Source organism: Apteryx rowi, unplaced genomic scaffold (genome assembly GCF_003343035.1).
Source record: "Apteryx rowi isolate R43461 unplaced genomic scaffold, aptRow1 scaffold_0, whole genome shotgun sequence".
In the NCBI taxonomy this organism is placed as follows: domain Eukaryota; kingdom Metazoa; phylum Chordata; class Aves; order Apterygiformes; family Apterygidae; genus Apteryx; species Apteryx rowi.
This window is the reverse complement of record NW_020447195.1, coordinates 9,144,141-9,171,800: the sequence shown is the minus strand read 5'-3', so window position 1 is coordinate 9,171,800 and position 27,660 is coordinate 9,144,141. Positions and strand designations below refer to the sequence as shown.

At 43.3% G+C, this 27,660-nt stretch overlaps 2 protein-coding genes across 4 annotated transcripts in view; one reads left to right on the top strand and one right to left on the bottom strand.

The window, feature by feature from the left end:
* TCFL5 (transcription factor like 5) overlaps nt 1–6,026 on the top strand; it is a 7,634-nt gene extending 1,608 nt beyond the window's left edge. Inside the window, exons 2-7 of one of the 2 annotated variants that reach the window (XM_026056898.1) lie at nt 286–1,078; nt 1,786–1,972; nt 3,101–3,263; nt 3,911–4,154; nt 4,574–4,715; nt 5,187–6,026. In XM_026056898.1, the coding sequence (XP_025912683.1) occupies nt 342–1,078; nt 1,786–1,972; nt 3,101–3,263; nt 3,911–4,154; nt 4,574–4,715; nt 5,187–5,306 (1,593 nt within the window). In that variant the 5' untranslated portion in view covers nt 286–341 and the 3' untranslated portion in view covers nt 5,307–6,026. Of the gene's footprint in view, nt 1–64; nt 1,079–1,785; nt 1,973–3,100; nt 3,264–3,910; nt 4,155–4,573; nt 4,716–5,186 lie in introns of those variants that run through there. The other variant, XM_026056902.1, reaches the window with a different exon arrangement.
* Nucleotides 6,027–6,332: 306 nt separating this feature from the next.
* COL9A3 (collagen type IX alpha 3 chain) overlaps nt 6,333–27,660 on the bottom strand; it is a 44,387-nt gene continuing 23,059 nt past the window's right edge. For both annotated transcript variants that reach the window (XM_026056882.1, XM_026056891.1), the window contains 17 exons: nt 26,498–26,551; nt 25,431–25,484; nt 25,072–25,125; nt 24,295–24,348; nt 23,496–23,540; nt 22,435–22,488; nt 21,960–22,013; nt 18,944–18,997; nt 18,085–18,156; nt 13,854–13,889; nt 12,317–12,361; nt 11,842–11,874; nt 11,296–11,442; nt 10,563–10,617; nt 9,518–9,700; nt 9,313–9,390; nt 6,333–7,364 (listed from right to left, as the gene is read on the bottom strand). In XM_026056882.1, the coding sequence (XP_025912667.1) occupies nt 7,189–7,364; nt 9,313–9,390; nt 9,518–9,700; nt 10,563–10,617; nt 11,296–11,442; nt 11,842–11,874; nt 12,317–12,361; nt 13,854–13,889; nt 18,085–18,156; nt 18,944–18,997; nt 21,960–22,013; nt 22,435–22,488; nt 23,496–23,540; nt 24,295–24,348; nt 25,072–25,125; nt 25,431–25,484; nt 26,498–26,551 (1,248 nt within the window). In that variant the 3' untranslated portion in view covers nt 6,333–7,188. The remainder of the gene's footprint in view (nt 7,365–9,312; nt 9,391–9,517; nt 9,701–10,562; nt 10,618–11,295; nt 11,443–11,841; nt 11,875–12,316; nt 12,362–13,853; nt 13,890–18,084; nt 18,157–18,943; nt 18,998–21,959; nt 22,014–22,434; nt 22,489–23,495; nt 23,541–24,294; nt 24,349–25,071; nt 25,126–25,430; nt 25,485–26,497; nt 26,552–27,660) is intronic.

Genomic DNA, 27,660 nt, shown 5'->3' with positions numbered 1-27,660 from the left:
CCGGGGCGCGCTGAGGGAAGCGGCCGTCATCCCGCGGGCGGCGCCCCGCGGCTCCCCTCAGCCCTCCCGGCGCGAGGGCGCCCGGGGGAGCCCGGAGGGAGTCGGGACCCGCCGCGGAGGCCTGGCGGCGGCAGGTGATCGCCACTCCGGTCTCTGGCGAGCAGCCGCCGCCGGCGGGCGAGGATTTCGCCGGCGCTCGGAGGGCCCGCGCGTGTGTGGAGGGGGGAGAGGTGCCGGCGGCACGTTTTTTTGTTTTTTAATGGATGTTAGAGAGAATTTTTACAGGTTTTACGGCTTACTGTTGAAAGATACGTTGCCAACTGATTAGGACTGCTTTAGTTATGTCAGGATCAGCGCCAGAGGAAGCTCAGACCTCGGTCCCTCAAAGCACAACTGGTGCTCCCGACCCCGCTCCGGCTGCTGCTGGACCTGGAGGCTCAAGTGACGCCTCCTTTGGTGAGCAAAACCTCAGCTTCACCACCACGGACCTCAGCCTGGTGGAGATGACGGAAATAGAGTACACCCAGCTCCAGCACATACTTTATTCCCATATGGAGGCACAAGCTAGCGAAGGTGAAGTGGAAGCTAGGCTCAACTCTGCTCTCTTCTCCGCTGGTAATTCGGCAGACCCCCCTCTGCACCAGGCCTCGCTGAACGCCAGTCAAGACGGGTGTTCGTCCAACAGCGCTGGGAACCAGTCACTTTACCCAGTGCTCTGTCAGTCAGGATTACCTTCTGACAGCGGTTTGCTAAGTTCAACCCCCTGCGTGGGCCCTATTGACTTTCAGGAGCTCAGAATGATGTTACTTAGTGAGTCCAATCTCCCTTCCAACCAAACAGATAAAACACCTAACAGTAGCTCTGTAGAAGTCCCAGGACACAGTTTAGTAAGAGTTAAACACAGTGACAATGTTGTTGGGACGAATAAAGAGAACGTRCTTGCTGACGGTTCAGCGCTGGCGCCGGAGTCTAGAGCTAAGTCTGCGGTCAGAGTTCGACTGGAAGACAGATTCAACAGCATCCAGGCAGAAAACCCCAGATGTCAAGAACCCCAGGAATCGGGAGTAACTCTTAACAAGTGTGTTGGAATTGATTTTAGYTTATATTGTTAAGCTACGTATTTTCATATAGCTCAAAATCGACTTGCTGAGTTAAAGCTATGAGTGGTACTGTTTTTCATATGCAAAATGAGGAGTTGGGCTTTTTAAACTGTGCCAGTAAAACACAGCTACAGCTCTGTTAACCTCAGATTAGGCCTATCTGTACATTGCATAAATAAAAATAGTTACAAAATAGATACAAAATGAATTCTTTTACAACTTTATTTTTGATAACAATGAGCAGTGTAAATAAAGGTGAGAGAAGAACATTGTCTAGTTTTAACATGTTACTTGCTAAAAGCAAGGTGGATTTTAGATCATAACAAAGTATGAGAAATAATTGATTAATGATGCAGTCTGGAGGCCTGACTATGGGAAAACCTTCTTGCAAAACTCCTGTTTTAGAATCTGGCCCTGTAACTGTGTTAGTGTGCTGACAACACATTTTACTGGAGTATAAAGCAGAAATGTTACTGCACAGAATACTTCCCTCAGCTGATCTCTTTTTGTCACCAAAGTAGGTGCTAGCCGATAATGATTTTTTGTATTTATAGTAAATGAAAGTGGTTTCTTGATGATAGTTACTAGAAGTGTGCATACCTGTAAATTTTTCTGCCCTCATTTTCAAGTAGTCAGTCTTGCATATGTGTGTGTGTGTATTTTTTTTTATTTATTTTTTTTTAAGTTTAGTAACATTGATCCGGCAGCCGTCAGAACTGATGGGTGTTCCTCTCCACCAGCATCAGAATAAGTGTGCTACACTAGTGAAAAATAAGGCTGCAGCTGCAACTACTGCTTTACAGTTCACATATCCATTATTTACTATGAATGCGCGTTCTACTACTGGCAGTGCTAATCCTTCACAAACCCAGGTAGGTAATATATTTCCTCTGCTAGTTATACTGTTGCAGTGGGTAAACAGCGGAAGATTGGCGCGGAAACGGGAGCAGGCTGACTGATCAATGATTGCAGCTGCAAAACACTTGGTGTGCAGAATCCATGCGGGACAGCAGGTCGCCACCCTTAGGCTTGCGCCACACAGGCGTCAGTCTGCCCTCGCGTGCTCCTAAAGAGTTATCGCTTCCCTTGTTATCTGTGGCGCGTGCGCGGTACCCCATATTGTAGCCTATTAGTTTGCCCTAAACCCACGCCCCCCATAACCATGCCGTGGGCCGATGCTCTGCAGCGCCTGGAACAGCCCAGTCGCTTCCCCGCAGGGTTCCTGGGGTTCCCCTTGCGGTTCGGGGATTTCAAGGTAATAAACATCTAATGACCTTGCTCCAGAGCGGTGTCTTCTACCTCTGCATATTCCAAGYGTCAGYGCTGTTAACAACCRTGCTAATTTCAAATGCTGACAATGTTAACTTACACCTTTTAGGTGTAATATAGTTGTAGAGGTTTGTGTTAGAATGTTTGCATGCTTTTTGGTTTTTGATTGGTTTGAATAGGCATGATAAGAACCATTTACAATGTAATTTGTTTATTCTTATGTTAATCTTTAAGACCATCAAAAGTACTTATTCTAACCAGTTGTGTGGCAGTTATGTCATCTGTAATAATGTACATCCAGGTAACATGATCAGTAGGCCTTTAGATGTCTTACTAGGAAGGTATCTTTTTTCTTGAGTTTGTGTGTGTATGATGACCTTCATCTGCACAAGACAAGAAGGAAATGCTTAGCAAGGACAATTTTCCAGTTCCTTTTTTTCTAACTCATTTTGATGAAAAAGATTTTTTTTTTTTTCCCTACTCACAATAACCTGTGCAGTAAGAATACTAGCATGGCGCTCAGGAAATGCCAGAGTTATAACAACAAAATTCAGCAGTCTGTTAAAATCCCATGATTGTGATGCAGAAGTAACTGGCATTTGTTCTGATACAACACATTGAATCATGGACCTAAAACTTAAGAAGTTCACCTAAAGATATCAAAATAGTCTCTTCTTTATGTGTGCATATATATAAAATCCTCTAAGTATTTTCTTTTTTGTTTTTCACAGACCTCTGGAACATCATGCACTATTTTGGAAGCTGCCAAACATCAAGACCTTGGGTTACCTAGAACGTTCTCTTTCTGTTATCATCAGGAAATTGAATCCACGAAACAGACAGTAGGTGCTAGGAATAAAGCTTTGCCTGAGCAAGTTTGGATTAAAGTTGGAGGTAAACCATTTAGCTTCTTTTCACTTAGCTTTCTGTGGCCTTCATTTTCAAATCTACATTTTTTTTCTGAATTTGTGTGTTTTCTACAACAAATATGATTTTACTGACTTGTATGAGATGTGGTCACTATGTCTGAGACACACCGTAGGCAATATCGACTAGATTTCTCAAGAAGATGTTCAACACAAAATTTTAGCTGTACTTTCAAAATTGTTAAGCACTGCTAGCTTGAAATGAGAAAACCTGAGGCTGCAAAGTACCTTAGAAAATCTGGGCCTTGTCTAAGTAACTGGATTCTGTCTACACTTTTTGACCCAAAGGTTGGTATAGCAGATCCAGCYGATACCAAACTTGAGCACATTTAAAGAACTTTCTCAAATGTTAATTAAAGGCAGGCATTATCTCAATAAGTTCCCCAAGAAAACAGAAGCTAGGTGGATTTTCAAGCAGAAAGCAGTGCATTAGGGCTTCCTAAGGACATATGTTGCTGTAAGAGTCAATCTAGGATGGAAATAAAGCTTCAAAGGTTATTCCACATAAATAAAATGGCAAAAAATAAATTTTMAGTGATCAATATTTGATCAGAATTGCAACAATAATAGAAGGGTTATAAATAAGGTTCTTCTTTTCCTCTTTGTTTTGCAAAGAAGACGCCTTATGCAAGCAAGCAATAAATAAGAGAAGTCGCAGCCGAATAAGCCCACTGGATACAAATGTAGATCGAAAACCTCTTAGTGAAATTCAAAATATGCGTGATAGCCAAAGTACTGCATCTGCACAGGGTCCTTGGCAGTCAGCCCAGTCAAATTCAAGTATACAGATACAAGGTGGGACACAGGAAGGAATCTCCCAGCGAAGGGAAAGGCATAACCGCATGGAGAGAGACAGAAGGTAATTTCTATGTGGAGCTGCAGTGCAAAGATTTTGAAGGCTAAAATACTAATACTGTAATACTACCATCATTATCCAGAGTAAAAGGTAAATTTGACATATTTTGTTTTACTTATAAGAAAAAGCAGTTCAGGGGATGAAGTGTGAAATGTTTGTTAGAGGGGAAAAAAATGGATGGTGGGCTTTTTTGTTATGTTTTACTCTGTGAGAAAAAGGGGAGATAATTCAAAACAGTTAACAAATCTATAAAGATAACTTGCATATAATATGGCTAACACACAAACATCAAGTTTGTAGCTAATAAAAGATAAAGTCCCCCAAAGGCCATAACTGGTAGCACGTGTGAGTAGTCTTTTTTTTCTTCTTCTTTTTTCTTTCTTCTCTCCTATCTGGATGATAACCTTTATATTTTTCTGTAGGCGCAGAATCCGGATTTGTTGTGATGAACTGAATCTTCTGGTTCCGTTCTGTACTGCTGACACTGATAAGGCAACAACTTTACAATGGACAACTGCATTTCTGAAGTATATTCATGAAAGGCACGGAGACTCTCTGAAAAAGGTTTTAAATCTAACTTCATTTTTGTTCTTGATAAAAATGTGAAATATTTTAAATCCATCAGAACATAGCTAAAAGCATGTGCAAGGCTTTTGCTGGATGCTATATACTTTATAAAGGACCAATATAACATTGAACATTCCTTTAAGGAAATTTTTTTTTAATTCACATGTACATACCCTCACAATCTCAAAGCCTGCGAGTAGTAAAGGGCTACATGCCCTATAAGCAGCTCCCATGCTACCACATCTGTAGTTGCAGCCCAAGAGTAATTCGGGCTCGGCTAATTACCTTAAGAGAGTGGCTGGTGCGTGTATGGAAAACCTGCTTGTGGAGCTACTTGTGTGGCCCCGTCACTTCCTGTTAGAGGTGTAGTGTGGGTTTCCATTTCACTAGTGTCTTGAAAAACACTATCTATCTAGCTTGTGTAAGTATCTGCATTAAACATAATCATTTTTGTATTTTGATTTTTAGGAATTTGAGACTGTGTTCTGTGGTAAAACAGGCAGGAGACTAAAAATAGCAAGATCAGACTCATTTGTAGCACGTCCAGTGCAGGAAAACACGCACGGCTACGGAGATCAAGTAGTCTGAACTGACCACCTTGAATTGCTTGGGAAGTACGGATAACTAACAAGGGTCCGGTCTGCCTTCTTTTTTTCYGTGTTTATGTGCTGGGCTTCATCTCATGTGATTAATTTGATAGGCTCCAGGACTGTCTTCCAAAATACAATGTGTAGAAATACATAAATAGAGCATTAATGAAAACATTCTTTATTCAAAATGGAAATGAAAATTAACTACCAACAGTACCAATCAGTTCTCCGATAAAGGGGCTTAGGGACCAGAGGCAGCAAGAAAATGTCACAACACCTACTGCGTGTTTTCCCCCTTTAGTTAGCAAACATCCACTCTTTTTCTGTTTATGGTTCTGCATTGTGCTTTTCTTTTTTCTTTTTTTTCTTTTAAACATGGCATTGTACAGTTAGGAATTGTTGTAGAATATCAACCGGTGTTTTAATGACTAGATGCAAATACATTCTTTAAGTGTAAAAAGAAATTAAAGGTACCATTAGAATGCCCATTTTTTTCCATTAAAAGTTATATTAGTTAATTGAATAAGTGCATAGTTTCTAAATTGTACTGATATTATGAAGTTCACATTTGCCATGCATATTTTAACACATTTCCCCCCAAGAGTAATACAATGCTGTTAGCATTGTTTTTAAAGTACAGTACTATTTTTAATGTTTATCACACAACTGCCCAACAGTTTCTTGTATTGTTACTTTAGTCCAAAAGTGGCATATTGTAAACAGTAGATTATTTAAATGCACAAACTATTTTCATGTTTAAAGATTAATATGGCTCCATYGTTCATAAACTTCAGCATTTAGGACAGAAATAGAATAGTTTGTGAACTGAGAGTGGCTTTATTAATTTTTTTTTTAAATAGATGATGCTAACAGGTTTTAAAGTACAAAAATGTCTCCAAAATAAATACTGTTTTAAATCACGGATATTCACAATTTTGCAGCAATTTATTTCCAAACAATCCTAGTAAAAACAGTTCAGGAAAATGGAGTTCATCAAAGCATGACACTTACAGCATCACAAAGAAAAGGTTAAAAAAAATCTCCTTTTATTTTTACAACAGTTGATACAGGGTTTTTTGGCTGGTCTTCAGAAGAGCATCCCTTCTTATTGGGGGTTTCATTCACAATTACTGTGCAAATAGCTTAAGTAGAGGTCATGAGAATGCTGTTACTTAATTTCCTTTATTATTATATGGAAATATACAAAAATTCTCCCCTGCAGCTTAAAATATATACATTACATCTTTTGCGGAGTCTGATTGCAAGAGGTTCACTATTTACTGGTCTTTGCAGATAKTTGAGGTGCAATCAGAAGACTGAGAGCAGACAGGAAGTATACATGGGCTATGATCTTCACTTGGGCCATAGTCCTGAAAATACTGGATATTTAAATGCCTAATTTCCATTGATGTAAATAGCAGTTGGGAGCCTGAATAACTTAACAATTTGGACTTTAGTGCATGAACCTGCATAACTGAAGTCAGTAGGAGCAGTACCAAGGAATTCAGTTGGCTCAAACGCTTGTACAGAATAGCCATGATCTTTAGTAGTTAGGGAGATGATGGTAAAAAGGAACACTGCTTCCTCTTGCAGGTCTCCTCAGCAAAGGGAGAAAGGGAAGGTGAGATTGTTTAGCAGTAAAGGTTCTGGAAAATAATTAGGGGGAGGAGAAAATACTCACAAAGCATCTTTTATTAGAAGTTTTTGTCTGATGCTTTTTTTTCCTCATAGAACTGAATTACTATGTCAAAGTCTCCACTTAATTCATTTTAATAGAAGGAACATCTGTCCATTTATCACTAGGAGGTTTCTCTCTGTTTTCTTACAATGCACTGTTTGCTTAAATATTCAGTCACTTCTCCACTTCTTGTAATGTTGTTTTATGATTTTTTGGAAGTTGATGCTCCAACAGCTCCCATGCAAGCTGATGTGTCACATATTCCTGGAGTTCCCTGAGCCCCAATAGTACCAGGAGTACCAGGATCCCCTGGAAGACCGGGTTCACCTTGAGCACCATCCCGACCATTTTTACTTATTCCAGGTACACCAGGTGGTCCTAAACAAGAAGGGGAAAAAGATTGCATGAAATATTATCTTCTTTCCTTCCTTTTTATTTTAAAAAGAAAAAATTTTATTATTTTCAAAGTTATTAAAGTACTTTGAGYGTCTATACATCAGACTTGTTATGGCCCATTGAGTTTATCTCTGCCTTCTGCTGACCATTCTCCATCTGTGTACTACCTCAGTGAGTATATCACTCCATGAATAACAGTAATTAATTTGTAACCATGATTATTTTGCATGGTCCCTGAATAGTGTGCTCAAGGGATGCATTAGATGTGTGAGCTCACAGCTTGTGTACAGTGCCTGTAAGAGCGCTTATGTCTGTCTCCTTCCTGGCCCCCAGCTTGCTCCTTAGTGGTCTAAGACTGAGGCAGAGGGGTTTAGCTCTTTCAATTAATTACTACTAAACTTTGGGAGACAGAATGAAGACTCTGAATAAGGGTAGAAGAGYAGAGAGAATGATGATACAGAACATCCCCTTGACATTACAGATATGGAGCTGCCTTTACACCTCTGTTTAATTTCAAAAATTTATTCATGTTGAAATGTACGTTTTGTTTATTAGCAAAAATAATTTCTGCTTAGGACAGACCCAAGCTGCTATTTTTGAATTTCTTTTTTCCTTCACATGGCWAACATAATTCACAAAACTCTCAATTCTGTAACAAGAATATGTCTGATGCAAGCTACTGAAACTTTCTTAAATCCTGTAAAATAAGATTCTGTCCGTCTGAGGGACAGGTGTATCAGGTAGTCTATAAACCTGCATCTTAATTATGATGAGAAGAAGTGCCTGATCCTGTTTATTCATAAGTGAAGAATTGCAGCTGCTGTTAATCTCCTTATATTTCATGAGTAGGACATATGCTTTCAATATCTTAATATGTGCAAAGTAGCATCTTTTTACGTGCTTTGGAAAAGAAAACATGTTTATGGATTAATGCACTTATTTTATGGAAAAATCTGGGACAAYTGGATACAAGTATTCTGTTTTTGTGAAATTACATGGATGGAGAGCCTGCTCTTGGTGCCTGTAACATATTCATTGTACAGATGTAATCGCAATTAGAAAACTGTTTTAATGRGTAAGCAAAATAAAGAATATTCTTTCAGAGTTTCTAATAGATATTCATTAATTTGCATAAATGAATCTCTGAATCCTCTGATAAAGGATTCATGACCTCAGGAACTGGGATTATAGCCAGATGCAGAGCAATAACACTGCTGTACTCTCAAAATCATTACACAAGTTACTGCGTTAGTTTCTGACAAACGAGATCTGGTCCCCGATTCCTCGGCAGACCCTGTCTTGTTTGATCCAGAAATATTAAGTTAATTTTGAAGGAACATAGCTGGCAGTCTGTGTTGTAGCTAGCATCAAAAAGACAAGTGCCCATCAGGACACAGCGTGCAGGAAATACTCAGGGGCAACAGACATGATTCCTTTGTCTTAATYTGGAGCCAGAATTCCATAGGTGTCACACACCTTTAAGTGAACTGAAGTACTACTTGTTCATTAACTAATTACTGTATATAATGTGCTACTGAAAACAACAACCTTCTGACACTGACAACTAATTGGGAGCAATTAAGAAGGATTCTGGCTTTCAGATCTAGAAGAGTTCTTGATCTTTCACAGCCATTAGTTAGCAGGAAGCAAGATAGAGAGTCCTGCTGTCCCCAGCAGCCTTTTCTCTAAAACAATTAGGACGAAATGGGAGAGGTGTGACGAGGGGATGTGCTAATGAAGTTCCACTAGTGGTTCAAGCTGTATGCACCTGCTGTCCCCCTTGTGTTGGAATATGCCACCCAGAGGAAAAGAACCCTACTGTAATACTTGTAGGGAGAAATTAATTATAATATACTGCCAACAATATGCAGAGCTGTCCCTCTGTAGCCTTTAACTTAGTCGTGGATTATTAAATGTTGCACAGCCTTACCTTGAAGTCCTTGATCTCCATCAGGCCCATCAATACCTTGACCAACCGGTCCTTTATCTCCCTTTTCACCAGCATCACCTTTAATATAAACAGAATTTCAAYCACAAGTTGCACACTGCAGCCAAATCAGAGCACAGGAAGGGAAAAGGTCAAAAGGAACTCAAAATGCTCAGGACAGCGCTAGGAAACACTTGTTTAGTCTCACCTCTGGGACCCGGATCGCCAAGTTCTCCTGTTGGCCCCCGGTATCCAGGGGGACCACGAACACCGGGATGCCCAACGCTTCCCGTTGTTCCAGGAGGCCCTGGGGGACCAGCTGGGCCAGGACGACCCGTCATTCCAGGAGACAACGGCTTTCTCAGATTAGCAGCTAACTGTGCAATTTGATCTGAAAAAAAACATTAAATGTAAAACCGCACAGCCAGCGTTTTCATCCTTTGCTTGGCTGTTTGTCACCAAGTGCAGTTAATTGAGGGAGCAGCTGAAAAGTGAGTTTCTGACAATAAAGGCGAGTTGCGTGCTTAGGCAGAATTCTTGCTCTCTGCCACTCCTACACACTTACTGCTTCTAGCAGAAGGAAACTAAACATTACAGAATCTGTCATGCCAGCTCACCCATATTTTTTTATTCTTTTTTAATAATAAATCTCTAGGCACAGATGGAGATTTTGGTCAGCAATCTGTAGGTTTTTTTAAGCCACTGATATTTCCTGCTTYCTAAACCAATTTGAAAGATTTTAARTATTCTGGAGAACAATACTTAAATTATTGAAATGAGTTTTCTGAAACGAGCTTTCAGAGTTTAACTTCATCCCAAATGGTGAACGTAACCTCTAAATGCACAACAGTAGCATCAAAGAAATAAGAACATTTCTTGGGAGCTTGGAGTCCCTTGGGAGGCGAGGTGTGTGGCAGAGGGCAGAGAAGAGCTGGGAGGACCRGGGAGAAGATGGGGGCTGAAGTTCAGAACGACAAAGGTTAGGGGAGATACTCCCACAGTCCAGTTCCTGCCAGCATGTTTGTATGATAGTTGTGTCAAAGCTGCTTTTAGTATGTTTGGCATGTTACCATGACAAATGATTTTAAAATATTAAATTTAGAAAAATGAAGAATGTCCCAGACAACAAGATGACCTCCTGAATAATCACCTTACATTAAAGGTCAACATATTTTTCCCTATTAAGAYAGAGAAATAACAAATCTTCAGCTAAATATGGTAATTAAAGTCAGTTTTCTCCCAGTAGTACTCACCGTTTATCATTTCCCCACAGAGTTCTCTTATATGTTGTTCACTGGCCTCTTTGCCCTGCAATTAGCAAAATAATCCTGCCTTACACAAATCCACATTATTGATAATCATCCCTGACAGAAACTTGAGGGCTCAAAACTCATTTCCAGCAGCTCGGTCGTAAGAAGCGTAGGGTCCCTCACGAGGATGAGCTTCCCGCCCACATCATGATAGCTTCAACTAGAAGTTGTCAKGACCTTAATAGCAGGGATTAATTTTAATGTTTGAGGCCAGATATTTAATTTTTAATTTTAAAGGTTATTTGGCCTTTCCTGAATGATGAAACAGTAGCTCTGGACAAAGAGAGATACCTAACATTTGGAGTAGTGAATAGGAGTTATATTTTTAAATRACCAACTTCTTCCAACTCACTTTTCTAATGAAAACAGTGACTTCACACAGCCCATTCTAAATGAATGCAGAAAATCTATTAGTATATCGCTGTGAGAGAAGATTAATTCTCCAAGGTATGAATTTGGAGGATTTGCTTTTAACTCTGAAGCTTGCAAACTGTATTAATCTTGTTGCACTGGTAAACTACTGCTGAAGGACTGTTGGCTGCGTGTGCATTTACCTATTTTTGTCTGCTAAAATGCAGGACAAAAATTCATGCTTTTAATCTGCATCCAAAATCCACAATCCATCTATTCACTTCAGTGACTCCTTGACTGAGCCCCAAAAGCAGATAATACTCACAGGAGGGCCAGGTTTTCCTGTGATGCCGGGAACACCTTGCTCTCCCTGGAAGCCCATAGGCCCTGGATGTCCAGGAATCCCCGGTACACCAGCAGTCCCATTAGGTCCTTGGGCACCTTTAGGACCAAGCTCTCCTCTGTTTCCTGGCTGTAATGAAGAAAAAGAAAAGGAAAAAAAGATTAAAAAGGAAGACATGGTCCATTATGTTCTTAAGGGGATTAATTAAGCTTTTCTTCCTGTTTCCCTAATTGATCTGGCTGACCACATGTGTTTCTTACATTACATGGGTGGTTTGGTTTGACATGGAGGTCATGATAATTAGAGTCCATGTCTGTGCTGCAACAAAATTATCAAAACCAGTTTGAACCATGCGAATGCCACAAAGAATCCTCGTTGTCACAGATTTTATAGCATGGCTGCGAGGAAAACACGCTTCTAGGAAATGATGCCACAATGTAGTTTATGGAGATACCTCATCGAGAGATGCAGTAAGCGTGTTTACTCCCAAACCTTTCAGGGCATGAGTCTGCAGTGTCTGACACATACCTCTCCTTTTTGGCCAGGAGGACCAAAGGGACCCTATGGGAAATAAAAGGAAAATATGAAAAAATGAGCCATTAAAAGAAGCGTACATCTGAATCAAATCTCCTACTTAGCACCTAACGGGCTTTTCTAGTAAAGGTGCCGGGAATGATAACTGGATGTTGGAGACCACACAACAGGCCAGAGCACGTTTTGGTAACAGGCTATGAACTGATGCTGAATTCAGGCATGCCACGGCTCTGTAAAGTTCACGCTGGCTACTCAGGGCTTCCTAAGGACAAGACGAGAGCTAATGGACACAGCGAACATGGTGGATGGAAGGCTCGGGTTGCCTTCTCCTTTTCACAACCAGTGGTGTAASGATGGCTCTTGGAGCTCTCGCATGGTTAATTCTGACTGGCCATATTAGTTCTTGATTCTTGGTTCTCTAGGCCCATCTATGTGAGGAGTCAATTCTACTGAATTTAAGGACACCTACCAGTTCTCCTTTGTCACCTGGGAGGCCATCTGCTCCAGCAATGCCCTGAAAGCGAGACACCAGCATCAACACCTCATGTACTGAAGCCTCAGCTTCTAAGGGAGATGGGCAAGCCTAGCAGCTTGTACAGCTCCTCCTGCAAAAGGAAGTTCTCTCTTCCCAAAGCTGAACTCCACAGCAGCTGTTCCCCTGCTGACATCGGTACCCGTGGTGGAAGGCAGCTCCCCCAAGGCCCAGGTGCCCTTTGCAACAGGCTRGTACTTAGAGGCAGGATGAAAGGCTGAATCCGTACAGACGAGAGCCCTGGCYGGGCAATCACCACAGACACCCGCAGGCAGGCGGTGGCTCCTTAACAAGCGCTTCTCAGGGGGAGCATTTTACCCGGCCCCGCTCAGCCTCTGACACGAAGCGTCTGGAATGGGACTTTTTACAAGTTCCTTCCAGAGAATCTAAATTTCAGGTTCCCCAGCTCTGGGACTCGCAGAAAAGGTGGGTTTGCAATGGCAGCTAAATATTGAATGTCCAGCATAGCTTTGTCCTCAGTGGAAAGAGTCCTCTCCAGAGCTGCTCCATCCCATCCTTACACAGACGTGATCCATCACCTTCTGGTGAGGACCCTCTCTCTGCRCTTGCTCTGGGGAGAGGCTTGCCAGCAGCTCAGTCTCAGCCCCTAACGCGAGGGTGGCTAAAGCTCCAGTGACATGACTTTCACTAGCTGCGACAAGGAGCATCCATTTGTCGATCACCTTCCCTCAAGCCAACAGAGACACGTGCAATTCGAGCATCGCTGCGAGCGACACGATTCATTGCACGCTGCCACCAYGGGCTGCTGCGTGCAGCATTTCCCGATCCTATGCCGAAGCAGCAGAGCTTGCACATTACACGAAAATTAGAGCAGATAATGAACATCGTTATGGTGACCATACGGCTCTAGAGAGGAAGTTATTTCAGGACAAACGGAGGTTGGATTGATCTATCCCTTAGCAACAAAGCAGAGACCACATGGCAACTGAAATCAGCAAACAAAACCAGCAATGCTTGCTGGAAAAGCACTCCTTTTTCTGCAAAAAAACAGTCATTCATTAGCATAAGTTATATATTTGATGCAAATTGGATCAAACACTCATCACTGAGATTAATCCAAATATGGAAGTTAAGCAGCAAAAATTAAAAGATTAAATTAGTCTATTAGTCTGCTAAGCTTTGCGGCTTGGATGAATCCTCTTCATTAGTCCCATGAATAACCCCAGTGAAACGCTGCACTTCTCAACTTACTCGAGGAACGAATGCTGATCCGAGGAGCTTATATATTGCATGCCTCGTGCTTACAAAATAAACAGCACAAGCCTAACTTTTTTATCACAGCATTTTTATACGTCCCTCTCATCAGCACAGGAAAAACTGGAACAAAACGTGTTTTGTTGGTATYTGCTCCACTTTCATTTTAAGGGAAGGAAAAGCAGGCTGCGGCTAAAGTACAGTTGAACTGTTGATTACAACGTGAAATTATCTTAGAAGGAAGATCAGCTTCACTTACCTGGTTACCTTTGGGACCAGTAACACCAGTAGGACCCTGAGAATAAGCAAAAGAAGGCAAGTGAGCTCAAACTGTTATTYTCCTGTAAATTCCTGGTGCAGTCGGATATTCACTACAATGGCAGAGGGTGGGAATTAGTCTCCTAACCACCAAGGAGGAGGGACCAAGTGTCATTCACATTTCTTAGAAATAAGAAGAGATTTTAGGCCTTCTTGCTAGTTTTGTGGCACTCTACAGTCGCCGGCTTGCGCAGTGCAGGAGACCTTCTCCGGCCCCACGTCACACCAGCCGCAGCGCAGGGTCGCTGCAGGAGCAGCACTTCCCACCGGGAACCGGCCGTCTCCTGCCCCAGCCCCTAAATAAAACTAAAATGACTTCTGTGCATTTAATCCTCCTTTTTTTTTCCCCCCTCTTTTTTCCCCCTTCTTGTAAACCTGTTTCACAAAAGTCTTTTTGCAGACATCCAGGGGCAGGAACCCTTCTTCCCTTCTGCCCGTCTATTTTTCATTACTGTCATCTTGATATCAAGTCTGAAACAGCAATTTTACAAATCCACAAATTACAGGACAAGGTCCAGGAAGAGACTGGTGGGCGACTGATCTCTCCCTGTCACACCTGATAATGGGAAAAGTGGATTGAATTTACTCATGGTATAAAATGGATGAGAATTTTTTTGTACTWTAAGGGCAAAAAAAGTCAGGATGTTTTTTCAAGGCCTCCTTAGACTGTCAGTTTTCCTGGGTATTTAGAGTCAGCTACTCCTGACTTGGAGACCCACAGAAGAACATGCCCATGGGAATAAAATACATTCAGATGATGAACCAAGGAGAGGCAGTTATCATCCTAGGAATAATTTTAGGCAGCTTGAAAAATCCTTCCAAGTCTAACTGTGTCTACCTGGCACTTGCAGAGAAGGAAYGAAACATGTCCAGCCCCGCTCTGCAACTTTGGGTCCATTTAGCAGAGCCAGAAGGGAGTACAGGAAACCCCAGACTTTCTTCTCTAGTGCAGAATCCGTAGGGCAAATTCAACCACTTTACCCTTTGGACAGGATTTCTACAGCACATTCATCAGTCTGGCATCTCCAAACTGACCATTTTTAATACCTAGATCTAGAGGTGGCTCAGCAGAAAAGAGTGTTAACGGAGGACAAACTCATGCAATATGGGCACGTCATTCTGCTTTAGTCAGGCACTGAATAAATGGAAAAAAAAAAAGGGATTTCTATTAAAGAAAAAACAGTTCTCTGAAAAACGGACACTGGGAGGTAGAAATACAAGAATGAATAGACCATTTATAACTCCCATTTTATGTGTACTAATGGCAAATGCAATATATTCTTTTCTGAGTATTTTACTGTCATCTAGATTTATACTTCCAACTTCATGAAGTCCCAATGCTCCATGACAGCTTATGGCAATAAAATAAAGCTCAGTCACCAAAGACCATGCCTTATAGGGAACGCTCCCTTAGAGAAAAGCTTAGCCCTAAATATTTTGATTCAAAACTCTGATTTTCCACAGTAGCAATTCTTAGCGGCGGGAAAGAGTGACAAGAATTTAATGGCCCCGAGAACAACCAGTTCCACATTCACTGGCCGCCGTCGTGTTTCTGCCACTCCACCAGCTAAACACAATTAACATCTTTCCCTGGGCACCTGGTGTAAGCCAGCACGTAGTGAAGAATCACTGATAGAGACATTACCCCAGACTGTTGCGGCATTCAGAATTCCCAGGAATTTGTTCTTAATAAAAATCCTCAGGAAAAACGCTTGCCCGTTACCACCTCCATCAGCAAGAACTGTCAGACCCGCCTTCTCCCCAGTATCCCCCACCACCAGCAAGATGGTTTCTATATCCTCTCAATGCTGTTGCGTATCTCACGGTCCGCTGCACTAAGCTCCTGTATTCTTCATGCAAAAACAATAAACTTATTGACGTGCTGGTTTATATTCCCGGACACAGCCAGTCCGAGGACTGCGAAAAAACATGTCAGTACCTGTTAACTCAGGCTGGTAGGAATCATTTTTTGCAAAGAAAAAAACCAGCCACAATTGATTTCAGCGGAGTGTGAAGGGTTAGAGGCAGCTGGGACTAGAGGGTTGTATCGACCCCGCGTTTGCTGTTACCATCTTTCTTTACGCCGGGACGGCGCGCCAGGCTAGCCCGTCGGCRATGCAAACCCAGCTCGGCATCTCTTCGCTCAGCCCACAGCAGGCGTCATCGCCCCCAGCGAGAAAGGCCGTTTCCTTAAGCTAGAGAGACGCGTTCTGAGGTCTCAGCCTCTCCCCAGGCCAAACCTTGTGCCAAATGGGAAGGACGGAAAATTGCCAGGCTGATTCCCGGCTCAGCCATCGCCGCGGCTGGCGCAGAGGACTAAGGCTGCAGGCGGTGGCCGCTTACGCCAGCGTGACGGCACGGGCAATATGGAAGTTACTCTAAGCGCCGGTGGCGCTCGGGGAGGTGGAAAGTCTCCGGGGTTACCTGAGCTCGCTGCAGCACGTCTTCCTGGGGAAAGCTGTCAATGAGCTGGGGGCTGAGCAACAGCCAGRACATTTAAGAGTAAATGCACTTAACTTCACAGCCAGAAATAAAACCTAGATATCGTTACTGCGACTCCCTTTGCGTTAAGCGTCAGATTTTCCTTCCCTTTGCTCGGAGCAGCTCTCTGGGTAACGGGCTGCCCGGCGCGGGGGCCACGTCCCCTCCGAACGCCCGCGATGCTCCGAATGCAGGCAGGACCCCGCGGCTCCACAATGACCTGCCTGTTTTACCCTTCCAGACTCGCAGCCCTCCCAACCAAGAGGCTTTTTGAAACCTGCCTGGAGCCGAGCACAGAAGGGCCATTGTGCAACCCCAAGGTGCCGCAGCGATTATTTACCCAGAAACTTCACCTTAAGGCTGGAGGCAAGGGAGCCGGCGAACACAGGGCCACTGTTCTCCTGCAAGCCCCAAACAAGCACTGCGCGCTTTGCCCTGCTGGCTTCTTTTAAACGAGAATGAATACATTTAAATAAAAAGCTGGATTTATCCTGAGGTGTGGGGCCCAGGTGTGCTGCTGTTCAGAAAGAAATCCCTGAGCAAAGTACAATTTTAAAAAGTCCAGAAACCCTAATCAAACCTCTGAATAACAGAGTGGGTGAATCAGCTCTCCTGTGCTCATGGAAAGCGAGTCTTTGGTGAAATCAGTATACAGAACAGGAAAGAAAAAAAMCAGTTGTCTACTCTGGCTAGGATATGATCCCAAAAGTCTCTCTAAAATAATCCATTCCGTCTAAAAAGAGTGGGACTTCTAGGAACTGAAATGGAAACATGGACAGGAACGTGAGTCAAGCCATAAAAGAGACAGGACACATGATTTTTTTTTTTTAAAACAAAAAAGAAATAGCAAATCAAGAAAGGTTAATGTGTCCTGACCTTCCCACTGACATGCAGAAGCATACAGGAGTGGGCCCGCCTGATCCACCACYGGAGCTGCTGCAGGGTGGCTCTAGGACAGGAATGGATGGGAAACTTTGGTGGGTCTTTTATCTTCAGGATGTGTCTGGCCTCTATATTGCCTTGTCTGAACGCCTCATAATCATTAATGTATTTATCTTTACAATATTCATGGGAAGCTGGAAATTATTGCTAACCCCAGTTTTGCAGGTAGTTTATCTGAGGCTCRGATAAACTAACTCCCTTATCCAAGCTCACAGAGGAAATCAGTGACTTGAACTCTAACTACCATCCTGCTACTAAGGCCTTTGGTAAGAGAAGTCCCTCTTCTTCCTCAGCAGTGAGTCCTGAGGATTAATTTTCCTGCTCCTCCGCCCTCCTTGGGATAGAGCTGGCCATGGTGGGCCGCCATTCTCTTCAGTCCCTCACATACTTTTCAATTGTTCTGTTTTTCTTCCCTGTGAAATTCAATACAGGAATTTTATCATTCTAAACTATTCACCACTTCGGCGCCTCCAAGTGATGTGAGCAAAGCTAGACACTGACCCAAAAATAAATTTTGGAGGGAGGCTGGATGCTGGAGGCCCCAAAGGTCAGGATTATTTTTCTCTAGGGTCTGTCTTGGACACTGAGCTGCTATACACGATGGATTGGGATGCCCAGTTACTGACGTTCTCCAAGCCTACTTGTGTTCTCTGGGATGACACCAGCCACACAATGTTTGGGAGCCCTGTTAGACTATGGTTTCACGTCTCCGAAACAGGAATTAGAAACAGGCATCTTCCTTTCCTTACCCTGTCACCAAACTCTCCACGAATTCCAGTTGGACCAGGAAGGCCAGGCTCCCCACTGGCACCTTTGGGACCCTGTTAGGAAAATAAAAAAAGAGCTACAGCTTAAAGTGACAAGAAACCCATGACATCCCCAAAATTCACCAGTTTCCATAACTGCTTGCTGACTGTTCCCTGCCTCCAGTTCCCAGGAATTTCCTGCTTATTCTGACTTCACCTCCCGTGCTGCGGACAAGGAAACTCTTTGTCTTATTGCAGATGAACCTTCTGGGCAAGCAGCCTTCAGGCTCCACAAAGTCTCCAACGCCCGGTTTAACGCCAGAAGGCTTTGCGGAGTACTCCTAGAGAGGGCACAGTCTCTACTGGCAAAATCCTGCTCTGGCTGGTACGGTTTATTCTGACTTCTGCCCCACCATCTTTCCCAGCTGCAGTCAACCATACCGCCAAAGTGCTCCAGCCTGCCGCTGGCCTAGCTCTTTCTCTAATAAAAATCATATCTATGATTCCTGACTGATACAGTGATGCTCACAGAAGCAAGCACTGTACACTTTTTTTCGACCAGATAGGCTGGGGATGTTTAGGTAGAGAAGAAAGAAAGACGTCTTTACGCAGATCAAACTCAACCCCCTTTTTTGTAAACAAACACTAAATATCATTTCCTCTAGCAGGCAGCTCATCTGGCCCTGTTTTCTTTCTACCGCGCTATGTTAATAAAGGCATTAACTTGGTTCTGACAAATGGAAAGACATTTCTTCCTATCACTTGTTACCATCATGCATTATCTTGCCAGAGGTTTGCATCAAACAGTGGCCTACCAGAACGTGATGGCACAGTAAATGACTCTTGTTACCGGCACACTGACCTGGAAGCCTCTTACACCTGGGGCGCCCATCGGACCTTGAAGACCAAGTGGGCCCTGAAAGGAGAACGATAAGCATTTGTAAGATAATTCAGGGCCAGTTAAATCACACCTGTAATTAAACTGACTCAGTTCTAACACAGAGGAAACATGCAGTTTTGGACTGCAGAACAGTTTTCCCAGTGGCAACGCTGATGAACAGCCATTACAGTGGGTAATGAACAGCCTGGGGTATACTGAACTTTATTAATAGTCACTATTAACAAAAATGCTTATTTCTAATGCTTAAGAACATATCACACTCACGAGCAGAAAAGATCAGTGACAGCAAAAGGTGGAACCATGATATAGCATGGAAAATAGACATTAAGGGGGATCTGCCATTTCAGTACTAAGCATTTAATTGGTCCAGCTCTGCAAGAAACTGCTGTAAAACATCTGCTGCATGCACTTAGACATAAAAAATGGCAATTGCATCCACTTGCTTGGACATATTTTGTACCTGAAATATAGGAGAAATAGCCTCTTGGGCTTTCTCTTAGCGCAGGTGCTTTTAAAAGCCCAGCACTCTAGAGAGAACATGAACATTACTGTTAGGAGCCTATTGCTTTCTACTCAGAAAATCAGATATATGATAAAGATCTTGGGTAAAATAAAAATCTAAGTAATTTAGGCATCTAAATCCAATTTTCTAAAGTGTCTTTTTGAAATAGGTGCCTTAGGCAAACTTCTGTGACAAAGTGGGACTTCAGCTTTGTCTCCTTTTGCAGCCACCTCTGCCAGCTGCAGAGCAGAGGGATTCCAAGAAACTTTAAACTGGCCAACTCRGTTGCATGGACTATCCAATATACTCAAAAAGCCAAGTACTCATGGGACTGCAAGGCAGGCACGCCCTGTGTTAAAAAGGCATCTGTATTTGCTTTGCCTGCACAACTCTTCCAGATTTATTTACAATAAAATTTAAAAGCATTTATATGTATTTTCCCCTAATTGTTAGCCTTACAAATTCACCTTGGTATCCAAACATCCACTGTCTTATTTAATTTCTTCAGGCCATGACCAAGAGGAAGAGGAAATCCTTTTGTGAAGTGTGACTACATTTACAATCTAAATCAGTCGCCTTATTCCTGCTTGGCTGACAAGATCAGTGTGGCCGTAACTGTAYAGCAAGCCCAGAACTAGGAGCCTATCTGCTTAAACACAACACCGCTATCTTCAAAGAACCAGTCAACTACTCAGGTATTTTTGTGGTTACTCTTTCCACTTTTGTTTTCTGCTTTTAATTCAACAATGAAATTAAGAGTTACAAAGACAGCGCTCTATGAAAGTAACGTTAAACTGTGCCAAAACTACTTTGCTGTTCCAGTGCTTTTAAAAATGCTGGCATTTGGCAGAACTTGATGGCCTCTGAATATAAAATAACCCTTGATTTGGTATGATAAGAAAGGTCAAATTAGTTTAAGCCAAATAGTCTTAACACTGGACAAATCCTGCATCTCCATTTTAATAGCCCAGGCTTAAATACATTTCATATAACTTAGGAATCTAACAACACAGACCAGTAGAAATAAACATTGGTTCGACTGCTATTGCCTCCACTGCAGAAGTCTGCACCAATACAGCTAAATCAATCGTATTTGCTYTTTGGCTATAATAATACAATACCTTTTCTCAGGCATCCAATTTTGATGAAAAATTTGGAGACAGGAAAGCAAACATTATTAATTTAGTTTATTTCTAAGGCTGATTTCCCTTCCCTTGGACATTTAAAGAGCAGCTGCTCACAAACAATAAATCATTATACTGTTCAATTTCTTCCAAGTGACACATACCAGAAATCATGTTAGTCTTGCTGCAGGCTTCTGGATTTCAAAATGAGATATTAAAAAAAAAAAAAAACAAAAAAATGCACAACGAAAACCCTGGAAGGTCAGGTCCAACCACAATAGCAACAGTAGTTGAGGAGTGAGAAAATAAATGGTATCCTAGCATTTTTAATATTGTGAACAACAACAAATGTTTTTATCATATGCTGTTTAGTAGGGACACAACAGGGAGCCATGTAGTTATTTTCAGAAGGTTTGCATTGCAGGTCCTGCAGCTCTGTATTTCTTAGGCTCTGAGATGATGCAGGGAACAGAATGAATGCAGGAATAAAACGCTCCATCGAGGACCTCAATGAATTTTAACTCTGAAGTTTCAGAATGTCATCAGTTCATGGCATAAATTGAAAACTGTCCTGGCTGTACAAGGGGTTATGTTTCATACTGACTCACACCCACATTCTCTTCCTTTGCAAGCTCCTGGCAGGATGATGCTACAGCAGGGCTGGAAGGGGGGCGCGGATGAGATAGGGGATGCGTGAACAGATTCCCCATCCGAAAATTGTTTTGGCCTCATTCCATGTGGTTGTGAATTCTGGGGTGTTTCCAAGCAGTTGTGAAAAAGATGCAACTTGGTGCAAGAAAGGCAAGAGGTTGTCAACAGTTCTACAAACTCTTTAACACGTTTCAAGCTGCTGTCATTCAGTACGGCAACATGCAGGCTGTCCAGTTGTGTTGCCTATATGGCCTCAGGTTTTGCAATAAATCGCTACTGCTCCAAGGAAAGCGATACAGGAACAGGAAGGATTTCATGTTTCACGTGCTGGTGGCTATGCATGTCGGAATAGCTTAACAGGAGTATTACTTCTTTAACTCACATTCAGCACAAGCCGAACCTTATTATCTGATCAGGGAATTGCTGGCTGTCCAGGCTCTCCTGCACTGACTGTAGCAGCCTCACAAACCTCTTGACAGCTTCAGCTTTCTTTGCTACGTGAAAGGGGAAGAATCGCTTTGCATTTGCACAGAGCTGTCAGTGAGAGCAGGATCTGACCCACTTATGGGTCTGCTGAAACTCCCCAGAGACAACACTCAGAAAATACCGCCTTTTATTTTAGTCAGGCAGTAATCCCACGTACCAAACTCTATTTTGGTATCTATTTGATTTACACTTTAAGAAGCAGTTATGTACTTACAGTTGCTCCTCTGGGTCCCGGCAGGCCTCTCTCACCAGGAATACCGGCATCGCCCTAGCAACAACACCAAAGTCAGCCATGCCCTTCGGGAGAAGCAAATCCCCCCTCCCCAACCCACCGCAGAGCCGGTGCACACTGCTGGCAGCCAGGTTATTTCAATCCCCAACTCCCTGCCCGCTGCTGCATTCACTAGGCTACGCAGCCCGCCGYGGGGGGCTCGCCTCTCCGCCGCAGGGTACGCGTATCCATGCCTGGAAGCGTCCATCCAGCTGGATTGCACCRTGCTCACTGAGCAGCTTCCCCACAAGCGTGGGATGCCTGAGAGGACCCATCACCGCGGGCAGGCGTGTATTATCGGAGGCRTAGCATTGATCTTGTTGCTAAATTTCTGCAGCACCTGAGCCCCAGCTTCACGTTTTGGTTTAAAACGCCCTCAGCAGAGCTCATGATAGATGCGAGTCGCAGGGTTACGTACAGGGATGCCTGGTTCTCCGGAGGGACCTGCCTCTCCCATCTCTCCAGGACTGCCCTGCAGAGGAGAAAACAAACACTCCCTTGGGGCATATCTTCAGACAGTCGCTTCTGTCCTACCCAGGGCAACAAGGTGGGAGCAAAAGAGGGAGTTACAACTTGGCTGAGGAAATAAAAACTAGCTTAAACTTTTACAGCTTTAAGACTAKGAAGGGAAAACGCTATACAATGGACATTTAGAGAGTGGGTGAGCTGTACCTCCTGCCCCAGGATCGGTGACTAGGGAGGGCTGTCAGCCCCAGGGTGGTGCCACCACATCCCGTMTCAGGCTGAAGTGGCCCAGCAAGACAGGGAAGCCCTGTTGGAGGGATGCTCRGGGAACCCCACTTCACTCATCCTTGTGTCACTGCTGTGCAAGGAGAAATGTCTTCCTGCAGCTATCTCATATGCATRAGGATTAGCAAGAATAATGATGCAAGTGCAGAGGGGGGAAATACAGAAAAGAATGGGAGGGACAGAAAGACAACACTTTCCAGAATTGCTTTGTGACAGACTGCTTTGGTCTGTCTGAGATCTTCTTTCATCTCACACGTAGGTGCCAATCTAGAGCTCTGTGGTGGCTTTTCTCCTGGTATGTGYGTGTGTGKGKGGGGGAGAAGTCTCCAGAAGGAAAGATGAGAAAATCCTGCTCCTGCTTGCAGATACTCCGTTAGAGCCCTTTAAAACCCAGAAGATTAATCTTGCTCTCAGGACCTTGACAAAAAGGGGCCTGCTTCCCTTCCTGAGATTTACCAAACCACTGGTGACCCTCCTATGTATCCCATATGTCTTCACTGAAATAGGTGCAAGAGCTGTCTCAACAAGAGCAGGGTCTTGCCAGTTGTTGTTGTACCTAACTCCTGCTCATTTCTGCTAGGGGAACTCAGCCTGGGCAGGAACACAGGCACCCTCACTTCGGGGTAAGTCCTTCCTTTAGGGGCACTAACCCCCCAAAGCCAAAAAGTCTTGACACAACACAGTTAATAGCTTCCCCATCAGAACCCATCATTAAAGAGATTCACTTACTGGTTCACCCTTTGAGCCTTTAATACCTGCTCTTCCAGGCAATCCCTGTAAAAAAACAACAGAGTGTGTCAGAAGAGGTAGAGTTATTAAATTTGCTATTCTGGTCTGATTTGACATACAAGGAACAACGTTTGCTTGAAGTAATGGAGAATTTACATTTCTGCAGTTTTTGCCATGAAAATGATGGCTTCAATTTCCCTCTTGTTCACTGTCCTAGAAGCTCTGAATAAGCTACTGCTTGGTAATTAGAGCAAAGAAGAGGAATATACAAATAAAACAGCAGCAGCAGCATTTTGCACTGCAGAAACCTCCCTCCAAGGAGGTTCAACATATTCTGCTACATAGGAAGGAAAGAATACTTTACCTCCATTTAAATAGTTGGAAGACTGGAGAGAGATATTTTGCCAGTGAACACTGAGTAAGCCAAGGACACGGCTCAGAATACTACTGAATCCTGGTCAGTTGTATCCCAGATCTTAGCTCCCTGCATAAGGGATGCACATCACTGGGACGTGGAAAGGAAAGTCCCTCTCAAATTCAGATATTAAACTGAGCGAGACTGGCCAAAGGTCAGGGTACTTCTATATTACTACYGAGTGTTACTCCAGATGCGTTCCACTGTGTCTTGTACACTGCTCCCCCTCTGTATTGTGGGAAAAGTGTATTTTGTCTTGGCTTAAATGGGGCCCCTTGTGAGGCAGTGCACAAAACAAACCTCTCCTCTCCCCACAACGTATCTTTGCGAAAGACCAAGCCGCTGCAATGCCTCGAGGGCAACCGGTTGTGCTGCCATACTCACAGGAAGTCCGTTTGGCCCCTTCTCTCCAGGAGCACCCATGCGAGCTGCTTCGCCCTGCGGATATCAAGAGGTTAGGAGGGACCCCTGTTACTTGGAAGTGGTTTGACAAAGATAGGGGAGACATTCACAAACAGGCATTTTAAATCTCCCCCCACCCCCGGCATTTGCAGATCCCAGAGCCTGTTGTACCTGCAGAGTGCAAGATGCACTGAGCAGCGCTTGGCGTGAGCTTGCAACGGTGCCTACAGGAGCTGGGCACCCACTGGAAACAAGGGGCAGTTGGGTGCTCAGTGCTTGCAAGTGTTTCCCTAGTCCTCTCACAGCTCCCAGTCTTAATAATCCAAGACCCTTCCTTCCTTGGCAACACAGAGAGCATGTTCCTGTGGGATCATCATTCAAAAATCAGGCAACTAGCACCTGACAGCACTTTGTCTACAGGCAATTAGAACAAACAGATGCCTCTGTCAGCAGCTCTGAAAAAGCATCTCTGAAGGCCTAGAGTCAGCCAATAGGAACAACTAAGTAGAGAGACTTAGTTGAGTTTAGATCATACGTGCATGGCCCATTTGTGCATCTTCTTTCTTCAGGGAATTTCTTTGGGATTAATTAATGAGAGCAACTTTACTCTTCTTCATTAGTTACACCACTGGAAAACTCTCTCTAGAAGCAAAAGCTCTCCAGCTATGCTCTTTCCTCACAAGCATTAGTAGCTTCACAACATGCGTGGGACAGTAACAGAAATCTTTCTGCACAGTGTTTAAGCAGGACTTTACAAACCTTCTCACCATCGAGTCCAGGAGCTCCATCTCGTCCGTCCTTGCCAGGTATGCCCTGCAACCATGCACAGGGCAGGTTAAGGTCATGACAGACATTGTGGTTTGCAAAATACATTCACATCAAAGAACCTTTGGCAATGGGCCCAGCTCTAGGCTAACTGGAAGAAAGGGAGATTTGCCATTAACAGCAGGACAGCTAGAGTTTGGTCCAACCAGGACCACACTGAAAGTTACGCAAATAGACATGCAGGGTAGAAGTTTGGTAACACRGACTGTAAGATGTAAGACCTCTCCTATCATGTCTTATCTTGTCATCTGCAAGCAAGACAGAGAGACTTGCATCCTACTTAACTGACTTACAGGTTCTCCTATGAGTCCACGAGCCCCTGGGTTTCCTTTTGGTCCAGGTCTACCCTAGAAATCAGTAACAAATCCTGTGTTATTCAGGACACAGCCCCTAAAAATCTCCATTAAACAAACATAACAGTCAAACTCTGTAGGAATATTTCATCCAGTCTGTGTGGGCTCTTGATTTGCTCATACAGGGATATTGGTTCTTTTAGGGCACAACAGCAAACTGATGTAATGCTGGCTGCAGCATCTGAGAAAATTCTCTATTGTTTCAAAGGATGGAGATACAAGATCTGAGCTCCATGCTGTAGATTGTAAGAGGAGGCATTTAGGCCTCTTCAACACCAACAAGACATAAATATCTCATTTTTGAGAGGAATAATTTCATCCCTTTCATGTGGGCTGTGTTTGAGAGGAAATATTTAAGATTAAATATCTGACCAATAGAACAGGTTAAAGGACAGGGAAGCAAGCATATTCTTGATAACCTCTAGTTTGCTTCTGACTTGAACCGCAGGCAAAAAGATAAAACAGATTAGCCATGGTGCGCCCAATAAATTGTCAAAACCTCTGGCTCAATAATAATACACCCTGGAATGCAGGATTTCCCATGAAGGGAAATACAGCTTCCCATAAAACTATTGGTTAAGTATGTTTGTTGATTTTTTTTGAAGAAAAATAATAATTAAAAATTGTAAAATGTCTAGAAATAATATTTCCACTAATTAGTGTTTCTCATTCACAGTTCCCAAAGTGTTTTAAAAGGATACATAAGAACAATTAGTCCCTTTTTACAGGCAGAAATAAAACAACTGAAAGCACAGAGTGCTGAGAACAAAACAAGGAAAGCTATCTTCCAGCAAGGACTTCCAGCTAGCCCCTGCCAGTGTCATCTTCCTGAACCTGCCTCTCAGCTGGTAACAAGGAAGTTTTCAAACTCCACTCTACTTTAAGAAGGGATGCTGTAAAGCACTAAAAAATAAATTAAGGGGGCAAGCCATAATAAAGCTGTAAGATAAGACTCCTTTGAAACTCGTGTTCAATATCTGAGCAGACTAGAGCTTTACTGCACTTACAGTATCGCCTTTGGGCCCTCTGAATCCTTGAGGTCCTTTGTTCCCTTGGTCTCCCTGTAACAACAGAGGAAAAGCCATTAAGCATCTTCATCACAGTGACAAAGACTAATGTTTCAAGTGCGTGAATGATGAAGTCTTTGTGCTGTTTGCTGGCATTACCGCTGCCAGGCACAAGTATACACATCCTCCCCCAGAGCTCTGCTGTAATTTCCTCAGTTACACTCTGTAACTCCTGATGCAGACAAATCGCAACGGGGACTTTGCTAGCAATCCCCCAGGGCAGAGACCAGGTTCCCCTTCATTTTCGGAAGCACTTTCTTTAACCAATAGAGAAACAGGGTCAGAGAAAAACATTAATGTTTACTGCCTAGGTCCTTCTTGGCATAATTAATGTTCGATGGACAGTAAGTACCTCATTTAATTTTAGTTCAGATGAATTTCTTCTATAATTGTAAAGACTAGGGAAGGATCCCCAGAGGGTGGTACTGCCTTGGGGTCATCACAGGTTGTGGTGTGTTGCCTGCCACAAAAAAATGAAGCTGTCTGCTATAAAATGGATGTTACATTAACCACACTAAGGAGAGGCTGGGTGACAGGCCAGCGGGCAGTGGAAAATGCCATTAGGAAGTCCATAGTTCTGCAGATGCAGCTCTAGTCTCATATTTAGGCAAGTTAAAGAGGGTAAGGGGGTCTGCCCAGAGGTAAGTGTGCAGGTTCTGTGTTCTCCTACACTTCACTTCACCCCAGAGCTTTGCAAATGGATGTGGATTGCATCTTTAATGCACAATTGACTGTTTTTGCCTTGTAGCAAAAGTTCTTATGAGCTGTGATCTAACCACAGATCAGGCCCAAAGAAAGTAGCCTCAGGACAGCACTTGCTGAGTCTTCCCCAAATCTCTTCTTCCCAAGAAAAGCTTTACCCAGGTACTACACAGGAAAGAAACGAAGGTCTACATGGGTTTGCCCACAGCTGCTAATGTTCAGAGAGAAGCAGTGAAGAACAGAGAGCACTGGAAATGTGGCGAACTTATTCTGGCAGAATGGGCATGGGGCACGACTGAGGGAAAAGACGTCAYAAGTCTGGCTCAGCTAAAATCATATCGCTTTAAGTGGAGGGAAAAAGGCAAAGGGGATAATCTGAYTGAGACACATCCCTACTGTTC